Raw genomic sequence first — 15,255 nt, forward strand, 5'->3', positions numbered from 1 at the left:
CTTAGTGACTCCCAAGAGATTAGAGAGATGTTGTTTGTTTTAGCATCTTGTCTCTTGCCATGAATGACAAAGAGGATTTGTGCTCCTTATGGATTAAAATGAACAGAAATACAACAAAAACAATCTTTAAACCAATGTCCTGTCATTAAAATTTCTGCCAGCGCTACCTTCCTGCTGTCCTCCTCAAGTATTTAGGTAGCTAATCTTAAGTTAAACTATAACTGAATTTCTCAAGGAAGCACCCACAGTTCGGTGAAAAGGTCGCCTCCTGCAACCTCTCCCCATCAGTCAATTGAGCAGAGAAAAAAAACCTTGGATAAACATCTTTCTGGCAAACTACTCACATGATCTAAAACAATTTTTTAAAAACAATTACACTTATAAAAATTGAAATAGGCTCTGAGAAATACAAAAGCCAAGGAGATCACTAGCCTTTCCTTGCAGTAATTTGGAATTTGAATGAATGACCCATTCATCAACTGTACTTGTGCTATTGCTTGCTGTCTTGTGGAAGAACAAACAGTAAACCTGCTCATACTGAAGCTTTTTTCCAGTTTTCCCAAAAGTGGGCTTCCATCAGCAGTTTCTGGTAGGAAGGGGAGGTATGGAATGCTCACTGGCATGCCAGCCTTCCATCCTTCCTGTGACTGAAATTCCTTCATGGTTGAAGCCCTCCCATGATTCCTTTCCCCATGTTGAGTCATAATCCTTGCTCTTATCTTCAGTCTCACGAGCCATGCTCTCCTTGACTAATTCTGTAGTGTTGCATCGTTGCTCCCCTGCCCCTGCTCCATCTATAGCAGCAGGCATGTTTTCTCACATCCCCCAGCCCCTCTTCACGCGTTTGTCCCCACAATGACTTAGTGTGGCATAGCCTTCCCTCCCACCTCGGCATTTCCTCCTTAGGCCCTGCCTTGAGACACTTAAAAGAATCAGTCAGATGCTAATCAAATGAGAAACATTTATCTTACTAAAAACAAAACCAAAACAAAACCCACAATCTTTTCTTATTAGCATGGTAGCCAGTTCTGTGACAAGAGGGAAGGGATGAATCTGTCAGAGGCTTTTGACATAATTTTAAAAAGAGCAGAAAAGATCATGATAAATAGCAGGGACGCATTTTTTCTGGTTTTGTAAACATGGATCTGGATTAACTGATGTGAATTGCACAGAGCTGTCCTGGGATTTATGCAGCAGTGTTGAGATCTCATCTCATCTCTGTAGACTGCTTCCAAGAGACAAAGCTCTTGCTACATCAGCAGGCTTTTAGAGGTCTCTGTTCCTTCAGTCAACTGCACTTTTCTGTTAAAGCTTTCCTCCTTTTACCTGATTAAAAAAAGTCACAAGAAGGCCACCCTCCAGGGACTGTATTAATCCTCTTTTCCCATCCTACTCTGTAGAACGTGCTTGTGGACTGCTGCAACCCCATGGGACTCTACTGAAATACTAAATACTTCTGACCACATGCAGATTTATTCTTCCATGGTATGCAAAACAGGACTAGGATCACTGTTTCGAAAAGAAATCTTGTATTAAAGAGAAATATTCCACAGGCACAAACTTCAGAGACAGAGACTGCAAAAGGAAACCACCAGTTACCACTTTCTGTTTGTTCTTCCCTGGACATTTGAGGATCAGATTTTCATTTCCATAAGAATTTTAAAACATTTGTCCTTTTTGCAAAACACGTTCACATCAAACACACAAATCCATAAAGTCAACTCTACGTATTTTCAGAGCAGGGAAAAAATGCATCAGCTTGAAGTCCAGGCAGCTTATGTCTAGACTGGCCAACTGCTCAGTGTGTTAAGAAAGCCTGATGCCAAACAAGCAGCCAAGTTTCAGATAGGCCAAGAAAACGTGTTCATGGCACCTCCAGCACCCAGAGGAATGGCAGGAAGAGCTAGGGAGCAAGCCCTGTGACTGCATCTCCACAGGTGATCCCTTGCCAAAGCAAGTGCCACAAACTGCCTGGCAGCCTGGTGGGCTTCCAGTTGCACCTTACCTGCAAAGGTCTTCCAAAGCCATTCTGGGGCCAAGGAAGAGTCTGCCGGAGCAAATAAGCAGTAAAGTTTGAGGCCAGATTCATTTAGGTGACCTGGCCATAGAAAGGTGTGGCTCTTTCAAAACGCTTTCCTTTTCCTGCCACATGCTGTAAAGGCAGTTTACCTTGAATTGCAGGCAGTAAGAAAGAAACAATGGAGTATTATTTCATCATCTCCTGCCAGAGCAAGATTGTTCCCTAAAGCGTATTTTCTAGTGATTTTTTCTGCTTACCTTTAGAAGACACAAGTAATAGCCTTCATTTCTTTCATAAGAAGACTAATAGACATCAACAGGGGGATTTTTTTTTTCCTTGAAAAGGAGCCAAATGCCTTCCTTTTTTTCCTGATTCTATCTTGCTACTGTTATCTGCTGCTTTATATTACTGTTACTATTTTGTCCTCTTGCTGCAGTCCTTGACTATTTCTCTCCTCCCTGAGGCCCTCAACCTCGATTTGGGTCTTTTCTTTTCTTGGCAGATTTCAACCAACTTAAAATATCTTTGTTTTTAAAACAAAGCCTTTAAGACAAACCCGTCAAGGTAATATTTATATTCCTACTTCTATCTTCTAACAACCACACATTTCATCCAGTGACAGGAGAAGGGAAACAAATAGGTGATAAAGTCCGTGCTTTTAAATGTCAGTTCTTTCCCAACTTTTTAAAAATTATCATGGGAAATTTTTATAGAGGTTCGGGCTAAAGTATTGAGGAACAAATCAACTTTTTTTTTTCCCTTTCCTTTTTTTTTTCTCTTAAATAATATTTTTTAAGTAGACAGGAGCAGGATCAGCAAGTGACTGGCCATGATAGTGTTAATCTTGTCTGCAAAGTAATTGAGAAAATTATGCACTATTTTCTGGGGACACTCTATTACCAGCCTAAGGGAGGAGAGCCTCCAGGAATTTAAAAGCAGTCAATAGCTCTAAAAAAAGACAGAGCAAGCCTTTGGTTCTGGTTGATATTAAGTTAGAGCAGTAAGTCAATGTAGCTTTGCCATACCAGCACTGTCTTCAAACTTACATATGCAAAGCTGCTTCTGATCTGCAAAGGAAGCTGGCTCCAAGTCTGCTCAATGTTATTCTTCCCTGTGTCCATATTCTCCCATCACACTGCCCCCTGCAAGACTGCAGTGAGCTCTCAGGATTCAATAACTGAGGGCCCAGGCTGGAGCTAGGAGTTGATAGCTGCTTCCTAACCAGCTGCCAACACCACTGGAGAGGTGTTGCCCCACCTTCTTCTGTCAGCATGGTGAATCTTGTCACACCTGTTGAACAAGGAGGTACCCCAGGTATGCCCCCGACACTGCAGGGGAAGGACACATGTTCTCTCACAGGGCTCTTCTTGGGAGCCTGCCTGGAACCCCAACCCCTCGTGTGAGCAGTGTTGGAAGAGCTGAGGCAGCATGGAGGATATTCTGCTGCCTGGGATCACTTACTTTAAAAACAAATAAACCTTCTTAGCTGACAGATTTATTACCAGTCATGAGGGATTACACAGCCAAGTCGCTTTGATTCATTAGAGTGTTCAGAGAGTTTGTGTAAGTTCCTGGAAGCTGTCTGGGATGATCTTTAACCATCCTCTTACTGTTACCTGATGGTGAAGGGGAAAGTTGGAAAGCACTTGTGCTGAATTTGTTTTTCCCTATGTTTGGTAATAGATTTAGACAAGCTGTTTAAAGAACTGAGCCTTCTGCCTTATGCTGTGCTGAGCTGTCCTTCCAACTTAGCTACACGTAGCCTTTTCTATTCTTTCCTCCCTCCCTATAATATTTAATCAACAAAGCCCTACCTCCAGTTCCCTGAGGCCAGAGTAATGCGTCTTTCTGCATTTAGAAACCTCCTACGCATGTGAACACGTCCTTTGTGCAGTGATGTTGTTTTAATTAGCCACGTCTCTCTTTCTGGCCAGAAATATATAAAACAACTGTGTACAGCTTTCCTGCAGGGCAGTGCAGCCCCTTGGTGCTCAGCTGTGGGCAGTGGAAGAGGGACGCCGGCTGTGCTGGGGGCCAGGGTTGAAAGGGGAGAGGAGACAGACTGGGTGCCCAAAGCTGGCAGGGGAAGGGAAGCAAACTTGGGCAGGAGAAAAAAGTGGGGAGAAGGCAACCCTGGGTGACCCTGCCAGAGAGGCAGAAGAAGCCTGCCTAAAACGGATCAGAAAGCAGGGCATGAGACATCTTCTTTGTAAGGACCAACATGTTGTGGAAAAAAGCTAATTAAAGAAGATGATGTTAGGCCAAAACTATTAGGACAATAACCCTCCTAAGACCAAACTTGACAAGAAAATATGCTAGCATAACTGTCCTTAGCTTCAGCAGGACACAAGTCTGTCCCAGATGGTCTCCTAATGCTTACATTCAAAGTGCTTGTTAGATAACATGCTTATTAATCTTTTTGGCTTTGTTTTGTCTCTTCGAAATTGTATCCTGTATAAGTCATTCAAACAGAGCTGGCTTAGAGACCTCTGAAGTTAACACCTCTCAGAAGCTTCTGCAATGCTCAGCAAATTTCCTTTCCACTGGGGACTGACTCCATTTTGTAGCATTACATTTTACCAAATTTTGCTGAATATTCATTGAATTCCTAGTTATGTAAATATTTCTATGATAAGAAAAATATGCTGTTAATAAATAGTTCTTGTCGTGACTAGATCAAGCTACTGAATATATTGTATACCAGTACTGGCTAAATCATTGCTCAGGGCCAAGTGATGCTTTGCTTGGGTTCTGCAATGCCTCATCTTCACTTTTATTATTAGCCAACACTGCATCTCACAGGAGGCTACAATGTGGCATTTCCATTTAAACCATGTTATTGCTGTGGTCCACAGATGATCAAAATTCGGGTAGCCTCCCCACTTGGCGGGAAGTGAAACACCCTGTGAAATGCCCTCTGAACTTCCAAGTGAGGCTGGTAAAGCAGAGGAGGGATGTCCTCTGGCTCTCAGTTCTACCTTAAGGAAAATGAACGTAATCCTGACCCTAACTGTCTTGTAATTTTTATTAGCTCTCTTTGGCTTGCAGCAATGACCCTGTGAATAATGCATGCTGCTAGATGGCTTTCCTAAGGAAAGAAGGCTTATGCAATCGTATTGTCTGCCACTGCCTGCCTTCTCCTCACCCTGTAATAACTCAGAAACCAGCTGGCCAATCTCAACCAAATTTGACAGAGGGAAAGAGTTCTTGAAGATATTGTGTTAAATAAAAGAAATATTAAAAATGAGAACCATGTAGGGAAAGGATATCTTAGGAACTTTAGCTCAGTTCTCGCTACAGGTCTGAGGTGCCACTCAGGTACTCAAGGCTAAAAAACACATTCATCAGTTTTCACTGTTCTGCTGCTCATGCAATGACTTGTTTCTTCACAGATCACTCAGGGCGAGCCCCAGAAGTCATGCTCCAAGCCTGTAGCAGAGAAATTTACAGAGAGCTGCCAGGAAATTTGCCAGTGCAGGCCGCCTCCACTGTTACCACCGCCTCCTCCACCTCCGCCGCCCCCGAGGTTGCTAGCAGTGCCGAGTAAGTAGCTGCTGATACTGCTGTGGTGTGCTGAAGGAGGGCAAAGCAACGGGGACACCTGGACAGAAAGCAGAAGGGATGTGGGAAAGGGCACAGCTAGCTCATTTGTCATTTTCCACTTAGCAAATGGAAGAAGAAATGTGCTCAGTAGAGATGGAGATCTGTTTTCTGATCAATGAATAATGCTTGGCTTTTGGAGGAAAGCCAGAGAAATTCCCTCCTTTCATTGTGTTATGTATGATTCCCTGGTTTTAAATGGTTCCCTAATCCCCTAGCCCTGGGGAATGCTTTCCTACAGAGACATAGTGCTGTGCTGCCCCTTAAGTGTCATGCCCCCCTTTTTTGCCAGGTGTGCAGCTTGAAGGTCTGCGTGCTCCAAGGCAAATTAATTCATAAGTAGACAAAAATCCAAACACTCTGTCTAGACCATTCAGTACATTTGACTGTTGTCAAGACACTGGAGCACTACAGTTTACCATAGCAGTGACTCAGGCTCACTGGTTTTAAATTGCTTACAACTGTTACAAAAATAGGAGGCATGTCAGGAGTCAATGGCAAGTGAGCAGTTTTCCTACTAATGCACATGCAGGCTAAGACTCATCTGTTTCTCTTCATACAAATCAGTGCTCCCAAGCCTTACCCAGTGCATCCAAGCTCCTCCTTATTTTCAGCCATACATCCCCATGCCCAGCACACCTGGTGCCTTCAGTTCCTGCTGGCTGGCTCTGCAGCTGCTTTCCACATCAGTATTCCTGTGATCCCTGACATACAGATAAATTCTGGAGAGTGATATCTGTCCCCATGGTCACTGTGGGAGAGACCTTCCTGGTTCTGCTGCACCCACTGGGTTCAGGGACACAGACTGGGTCCCGGGAGTTTGGTATTCCAGTAACTCTCCTTAATGCTTATACATTTTCATAAATTCATCTCTCCCTATAAGGCTGCCTATTAATTCTTCTCCCTGATTATATAAACTCTCCTGGGAGCAGTGTTGCAAAGTGTATCCAGTATCCTCAGCATTTCCCCCAAGGAAAAATAAATCATTAGGTATCATCATCTGGCTGTTTGTCTTTATCAGTGGCATCTCCAGATGTGCAGAAGACATGAAGAAGGTTTCTGCACAGCTTGTAGTCAGGCAGAGGACAGGCAGAATTTTTCAGTGTCTTTTCTGCCAGGAGCATGCTTTGTACTTGTGCTAGACTGCAGAAAATTAAGGCAAAGGCAGAGAAGAACCAACAGTGAAACACTTGGGAAAGGAAGTACAAAGACAGCTGGGAAAGCAGAGAGGGATAGTTTTTATAGCAGGAAAAATCTCTTTCAATATTCAGGAAAATGTCATGGGCAGTAATATGGAAAATTACCTTGATCTTTGTATCACAGCCAGAAAACAGAGTACTTTGTCGCTCTCTTTTTTTGTGCCTGGGGTACCCTGTTACCCTGAGGGGGATGAGATGTGGCAGAGTGCTGGCACAGGGACCAGCCCTGCTGACCAGCTGTACTGGGAAGGGAGCACCACTGCCAGGCTGCTTCCCCTCCCTCCTGCAGCTGCTCTGAGTGCATGGATTTGTCCCCTGTCAAGTGGGAAGTAAATAATGTCAGAAAAAAAATAAGTCTGTCACACATTGTAGAAAGAAGAATAAGAAATCCAATGGGCCTGTGACTGGGGTAGCCTGATGCTTTCTCAGGCTGGATTGCCAGGTGCTAACACAGTTCTAAAAATGAGCTATATAAATCCAGATGACTAATACTTAAGCAAGTGGCTTCATTTCAAATACAATGAAAAAAAGAGATTACACATTTCTTTCACTGGTACGCTTTAGAGTAGCAATCAAGTGTCTCATCTTGAATGATGCTTTCATTATCATCAGCTGTCTAGGCACTGTGATTTAGTCCATGTGTACAGCAATCCACTTCCTTGGGAGAAACAACAAGCCTTGTGGTTAAATATTGATGTTATAGACACTGCTTTCAAATGGTATTCAGAGGAGAAGGAAGTAAAGAGCCAAAAGCTATTGTGATGTGGTTGATGCTAGATTTGCACTTTGAACTTTCTAAGTGTGAATAAAGTTCAGTACTGGAAAGACATCTGCAAAAAAACAGCAGTGTAGGAGCTGCAGGATTTTTACCTTTACAAGGTACGGTGTCTGTATCACAAGGTACTACATAAAGATGCTGGAATTGCTTTCAGAGCTTTGTGAGCCACAAAAGGCTGCAGTCTGCGAGGCTCTGTCCTTAAAAGCTCTCTCTGCAATGAAACTGAATTTTGCTGGAGATTTAGATCAACTCTAAAGCATCTATTGTGGTTTGGGCTGGGTGATTAAAGCCAATAGATGCAAAAATCCTGTCTCTCCAGTCACTACAGACACTGACAGTTCAGTCTGCTATATGAAGCATCTAGTGCTCTTTGACGTGGCCTCTAGCTGCTGTTGTGGAAAATCAGAGAACCCTCTGATGTGTCCTTTCTATCAGTCCCACCTGATTGTTTTGCAAACCCTACTTGGTTGTATGGGATGGCACTGCATAACTGTTTGTGAGCAGCTGAATCACTCCCTGAAAGGCTTTTATTGTGCTTGAGGACTTTTAGGAACAATCATAGTACATTTAGTGTCTCTTTAGACACTTCAATATTGACAGGTTGGTCCAGCAACAAATCTTAAACTCTGCTTCCTGCAGACAGATTTATACAAAATCTATTAAATGCAGAGAATCCTAGAATTCACGTATAATAGCTGGAAAATGCTGTGTTTACTCTGAGGGGAAATAACCTAATTCCCTCTGGAGAAAATGAGTAGAATCACACAGCTTAGCAGGCAGTCTAAAACCACGAGCAGTGTTAGGAGCACCAGCTTTCCCTGGTTTAGGAGACACCTCCCTGTTAGGGTTGGGTATTTACATTAAGAATGTGTGGGGAGTGTTTCATCACATCCTGAGGAGGCACTGAATAAATAAATGAAACTACATGAATATGGGAGATTAAATAAGAGTGCTTTTGTCCTCCTTCAGGGATGACCCCAGGTCTCCTTTCCCCACATTTCAAACTCCTTCACATGGACCACTTGCATTATGGTGCCCCATCCAACCTCTGATCTTGCCTTCCCTGCCTCTGCTCTGCAGCCAAGTCCGTCATGGCAGCATAACCCTGTGCCTCCTCCTGGGAATCCATCAGCCTTGCAGTATCTAAAGGAAAGCTGCCATCAGCCATGCTCCTCCCTGTGCATGCTGGGTCTCTCAGTATTGCTGGTTCACCTGTAGCTTTTTCCGCAAAGTGGGACACATGGGTTATTTGAGCTTTGACTTTCCTGAGCTTCATTTCAGATGCAGTTTTCTGTCATCCCATTGGGACACTGCTGTCTGATTTGATACAGATGTGTACCTTACCAAGGGGCTCTGAGGGGAAGGACTCCAGCCCATGTTAGAAGTAACTAGGGTGGTGGGGACTGTGTGATGGTGAGGACTGTCAGGAGCCCGTGGCAGCTCCTCCAGACAGTTTGGTATATCGATGTTTCCAGAGTAACTCCCCTTATGCAAGCAGCAGCCTGCTCTTTAACCCATGCCTAGAAAACTGCTCACTGATGAAATGAAGGGAAAGCTCATGAGGCTCTAAGGGGCCTAAGGCCAACTAAACTTAAATGCTGACAGCAAAGGAAGAAAGAACTTCCGATGAATTGAGTGTGTTCCCTAGATATGTCTGCAATGACCTGAAGGCAATAGAGATGCTCAGAACCTGGCCTTTAATTAACTGTGTCTTTTTCTCTCCATCTGCTTTCCTCCTTGTCTCTGGATTTCAGCCAAGACTAAGACAAGGTGGATGGAATACTTGTTTAGGCAGCATTTCTAACCCGGCTTCACGGACCCATGAGATTAAGCTAGTTCAAGTGATGTTGACCCTTAAAAATCTGAAAAACTGCTGTTGTCAACTCCTAAATACTCTGTGACCATGCAGGTTTCTCCAGGGGAATTGCAAAGAAGAAAGGATTTTGTCTGGAAGTAAAAGCCAGGCTTTCAAAACAGGAAAGGGGGAAGGGGTTAGAGCTAGACAGTAGTCAGTATCAGTTTTAACCTGTGTAAGATCTTATGAAAAAAAAATCAGAAGTGACTTCTTTAAAATGGTACAAGGAAGAGAAAGGATTTTCTTGCCTGTTCTCCTCACTTGCTGAGCAACATTTGCTGTGTCTGCTCTACCCTTGGCTAGAGGAGTCCATGGTATTGGGTGAGGAGTCCATGGTTTTGCCATCTGCTCTCTGGATGAAGGAAGTGTTCATTCAAACATTGCTTCAGTCAAAATTTAGAGGAGGAAACTTAAGCTGAGTCTGGATGCATGAACCAGTCTCTGGCAGTTGGATGCTGGCACATAGGTGCACAATGAAGTCTTTACAGCTCCTGACCTTAGTGGAAGTTTGCCCTGAGCTGTCAGCTGAGATCAAGCACAATCATGTCAGTGGAAAGCCAAAGTGAATGACATCACTGCAGAGGGCTGTAATCTCCATGCAGTAATTGTATCATTTTGTTTTTCAGAGTGAAATCTTTATCTCTGGAGACACAGCATCTAATTAACTAATTATTTGGACTGGTGAAAATGCCAAAATAAAAATGACCAACTACGAGAAGGGTGAAACCTTTTGGCAGCTATATAAGTTCAGATGTACAGCCTACTTTCAGAAAGCATGCAGGGTTCTTTCAGTGCAAGTAGGAGAACTAAGGACATTCATATCTTTTAGGACAGATCATAGATTCATGGAATGGTTCTGGTTAAAAGGGACCATAAAGATAATTTAATTTCACCCACCTGCCATGGGCAGTTATACCTTCCCCTACACCAGGTTCCTCAAAGTCCCATCCAAACTGGCCATGAACACTTCCAGGGACAGGGAATCCAGTTTCTCTGCACAACCTGTTCCAGTGCCTCACCATCCACACAGTAAAGAATTTCTTCCCAATATCTAATCTAAATTTATGTTCTTCCAGTTGAAATCCATTACCCCTTGTCCTTAGCCACACATGCCCTTGTAAAATGTCCCTCTCCAGCTTTTTTGTAGGCTCCCTTCAGGTACTGAATGCTGCTATAAGGTCTCCCTGGAGTTTTCTCCAACTCTCTCAACTGTCTCATAGAAAAGGTCTCCAGCCATCCAATCATCTTTGTGCCCCCCTATTGGAGTGAGTCCACATCCTCCTTATATTGGGCCCAGAGCTGATCATGGTACTGCAGATGGGGTCTCATGAGAGTGGAGTAGAGGGGAGAATCCCCTCCTTTGACCTGATGGCCACGCTTGTGTTGATGCACCCAGGACACCCTTGGCTTTCTGGGCTGTGAGCACACATTGCCATGTCATGTCAAACTCCTTGTCCACCAGCACCCCTAAGTCTTTCACCTCAGGGCTGCTCTTAATCTATTCTCATCACAGATTTTGTTTGTACTCAGCATTGCCCTGACATGGGTGCAGGACCTTGTTGAACTTCACGAGGTTTGCGCAGGCCCACTGCTCAAGCCTGTCAAGGTCCCTCTGGATGATATCCCTTCCCTCTGGATGGCATCTGCTCCCTCTGGGTGGCATCCATTCTCTCCAGTGTGCTGAGTGCATGACATATCTTGGTGTCATCAGCAAACTTGCTGAGGATGTGCTCAATCCCACTGTCTGTGTTGCTGACACAGATGTTTAACAGTACCAATCCTAATACCATCCCCTGAGGAATGCCATTCATCTCTGGACTTCCACAATGTGCATATATTAGGCAGGAATCTGAAGAACAGGAATAGTCTGGAACTTCTTAAATTTTGTGTAGGGTTTCAAGTAACCAAATTTTTCAAATGCCTTGCTAATTTTTAAAATAGCCTTTCAGAGCAATAACTTGTTATAGAAATAAACATTGTATGGCTCTAGGACATAAAAGAATAAGAAATGGGTTTTCCTTAGGATTTTCTGGGTCCTAATCCTGAAGGTAGAATGCACAGGTGATCCAGTATGGATTCAAAGAATGAGTTTGAACCTTATGCTCAATACTGTCTCCACGTCGCTATTCCTGAAAACTGAGCGTGGTCCTGGTACTCACCACTACATTTCTTGTACTTGGATACTGATGTGTTTGCCGACTCAATGCCTAAAGAACTTTTATCTTTGGCAGAGGTCTCATTATCCCGCAGGAGTGGAGGGGAAGATGTGATTGCAAAATGCATTGAAGCCTTCCTGGAGGCCATGATGTATCTTCAAATATGAGATGCCCGATAGTCAGTCTGATGTAGTCTGCTGCAATAGGATTTGAGCATCTTAGAGAGCTCTGAGTTTAAGTTTCCCTTTGGTTAAGCATTTTATCTTGTGAGGGTTCTCTATCTTTACAAGCACCCACTGCAAAGCTGCTGGCCCTATGTGCTCAGCTGGCTGGACCACCCTTCACCTGCTGCCCTTCTGCCTGGAAGACTTGTTCAGAGTAGCTTTGAGATATTTGGACATATTAGAGGAATCTTGGGTAGATTTCTCCCAAGTGATGCCCAAAGGAATTGTTAGCAAACAGGCAGGGCTGAGTTTGTTTTATATTATAGGGGAAGACATTTCCCTCCATCCTGCATACAACATAGTGACTACCAAAACTGAACAGCAGAGAAACCCCAAAATGGCAGGGGACACATTGTCTCCTGCATGAAGACATTTACAGTAGTGACTGCTACTGTGAGAGAAAGTCTGGTCTAGACAGTGACTTTTTTTAAATGCAAACAGAATGCTGAAACAGGGAAGCCCTTCCAGTTTTGGTAACACAGCTGTCGTACTGTGAATTGCAGTCTTGTGTGAGAGCATTGTTCATAATTTACAAAGCAAAACCAAAATTTAATTCTTGTCATCTCCCACATGCACTTTTGTGTTACTGGAGGAATGTGAACTGGCTGTAGGATTTGGAGACTTTCAAATCTAAACTGAACTCCAAGCCCACAGCCTGGAGCCAAGGATGGTGGCAGAAGTGGAGTCTAGTCCAGGTGCCCCTCATGTTGTTTTCACATCACAGACACTACCTTCACTCTTAGCACAGTGAACCAAATCATTAAGCATCCAAGACTGGATCAAGCAGAATTCACCCATCTAAATCAGAAATACAGTGATTGGATTTTCTGCCTCAAATTGCAGGCACTCTGATTTTGTCACCAAAGACGTATAGAATTCAAAGTTCCGCCTTTTTCTTTCCATTAAGCATAGTTATTTCTAGTGTAGAAATAAAAGTCCTCACATCTCAGTCAAAATGGGAAAATTATTTATGGTGAGAAGATTTCTTAAGCAGTAATCAAATACAAAATTTGACATAGTTTGAGCAACTAAGGTGTTATATTAAGTCTGAAAAGCAAGATTAGTGATTAGAAAGCGGGTAAGACTGGAAAGGTTCATACTTATACTTTCATTATAGGATTCTGCTGTCACTCTTTCACTTAGCATCTCCTCATATTGAGTTGTAAAATTTCTGTCTTTCTGTTTGAGACACTGGTAAGACCAGATGGTCAGTCACAGCTTCCAGTGCTTTCCCAATTCAGAGTTTTTCATCACAAAAAATTCTGAAACATTTTGCCAAGTCTAATTTTTATTTAGGAAAGTGATGAATATCTCCCCTGCTCTGGGACCTTGTATATTTGTTTTGAATTTTTCATACAGTAATAAATTGATATGATGGAAAAATCCTCTCTCTTGAAAATGCATTTTGAAGTATTTAAAAGTAAAAGCCTCAGGCCAGATTTTGCAGTGCACAAGTCAGTGGGAGTCCTGTTGTCTATAGATTAAAAGCATTGTCTAATTTTTAAAAAGAACCATCACATATTAAACTGGTTCTGCAATAGAACAGTCCTTTCTACTCTGAGATGCATACTCCAACATCTTGATTTTTTTTAAGCAGAAGGAGTTGGCTAAGCTGAAGACCTTAATTCCTTCTGTGGATGGCAGTCCATTTGTACATGCCTACCATTTCACTGATTAAGAAGATAACAGATCTTCGGTGAAGTTACTGATGAGTCAGAGGCTGCTGATTTACAAGTAATTGTGGGTTCACCTGCTCCTGGCAGAAGGAGTTGTGCCTCATCTTGACAAGTCAGAAGTAAATGCTTAATTGGCACAAGCTGTTCCAGCAGGAAGGGCTAAGCAGCTGACCCTGGTAAAGCAGACCTACAGAAATATGTTCTTGTAAGGGTTTTGTGCATTGTATTGTTATGAACAGGATATAAAGGTGTTGCTCTGCTTGTGTAATTGCAACTTAAGGGTAATATTTAAGTCAGTGTAGCAGGTCAAGGAAGCAGTAGTCTGGAAATTCGGGATATTATCCCAAAGTGAGGACACAGTGTCCATTAATATAGTATGAATATCAGCTAATAACTAATGCTGCTGCCAAAATATGTTGTTAATAATTATGCAAGTTAATTTAACCCTTCCACTAGTAAATCATATTGCATTATAACTACATAAATATAGCAGCAAATTCTGGATCCCTAATGGCTGTTTAAATGAATTATTTTATTATTTTGAAGTGTCTTTTAAATGGAGCTGGTATTTCATCAGCTCATTGGTGATGAAATAATTTTATCATCTCATAATTTTAAACAAAGATCTGTTCCTTGACAAATGCTGCTATTAAACTGGACTTTTACCAATGGAGCAGATTCTCTTGAATCATCCCTGGACATTTTCCTTTCCTTCTGAAAATGATGTGTATTTTTATTTCATAGCCATTATCGAAGGAGATGACTATCAGTGGAGCACAGAGAGGGTTTCAATTTGACAAGGTGCAGGTGCTCTGCCTCAGCTTTTCAGGGCATCACTGTACATGGGGGCTGCCCACTGCTGTGGGTTCACTAGGGAGTCACAGTCTGTGTAAAGCCTGGGGGCAGTGCAATAGCAACCTGTCACCAATTTCCTTGCTTTTGTGACTATAAAGAAACCTGTGCCTTCTTTTAGCTTTCCAGGAGCTCCAAATATACTGAGTGGTGATTGAGGACTTCATATGAGGGCATTTGGCACAGTGAAATGCCTCGATCTGTTAATGTGATGTAATTGCCTTTTTAAGTGTTCGGTATTTTATGGAAACTGCATGAAAAATTATTAGTTGATAAATGTAATTTTACTTATATTAGAATTAAATTTACACCTACTTTGGAAGGTCTTTCACATTCAGTTCCATTTTACTGCGGTCACGTCATCAATTTAATTTCCCTTAAGTTGAATTTGAATACAATTTGGAAAAAGGAATTTAAGAGCAATAGGTATAGGAATTATTCATTCATCTCTTAAGGGACATTTTTAAGTGATCGCTGTAGCCCTTAATTCCAGCAATAACGGAGTTGTTAAAGTGATACAAGGAACAAACCACATAATATCAAATAGGAGGATTATGTTTATATGGATTCCATACATCAACAGAAATATCAGCTACACAGTCAGCTGGCTGTTCCCTAAAACTTAGACATATGACTTGCAAAATGGCTTTCTTTGTAAAGTGAACTCTTTAGAGCCATCTGCACTTACCAATCTTAAGCATGTGTCTTTTATAGTCACTCTCTTTATATAGTGGGGTGCCCAACAGGCAAACCAATTATTTTCCAGAGATGGACACAAACCAGTACCTTAGAAACTGTCCTATTAACACATTAGGAAAATATGCAGAGTATTTCCAAGTCTTCCACAATCTTTTTTGAGGAAATTCAGTCTACAGTTGGTTTTGTCCCAGACTTC

The 15,255-nt window shown here is 42.5% G+C and overlaps 1 protein-coding gene across 3 annotated transcripts in view; it reads left to right on the forward strand.

Moving 5' to 3' along the window:
- PRIMA1 (proline rich membrane anchor 1) overlaps positions 1–15,255 on the forward strand; it is a 48,470-nt gene that overhangs the window by 1,425 nt on the left and 31,790 nt on the right. For all 3 annotated transcript variants that reach the window (XM_064423512.1, XM_064423513.1, XM_064423511.1), the window contains one exon: positions 5,413–5,563. In XM_064423512.1, coding sequence (XP_064279582.1) covers positions 5,413–5,563 — 151 coding nt within the window. The remainder of the gene's footprint in view (positions 1–5,412; positions 5,564–15,255) is intronic.

The sequence above is a fragment of the Passer domesticus genome, chromosome 6 (assembly GCF_036417665.1).
Source record: "Passer domesticus isolate bPasDom1 chromosome 6, bPasDom1.hap1, whole genome shotgun sequence".
Taxonomy (NCBI): Eukaryota; Metazoa; Chordata; class Aves; order Passeriformes; family Passeridae; genus Passer; species Passer domesticus.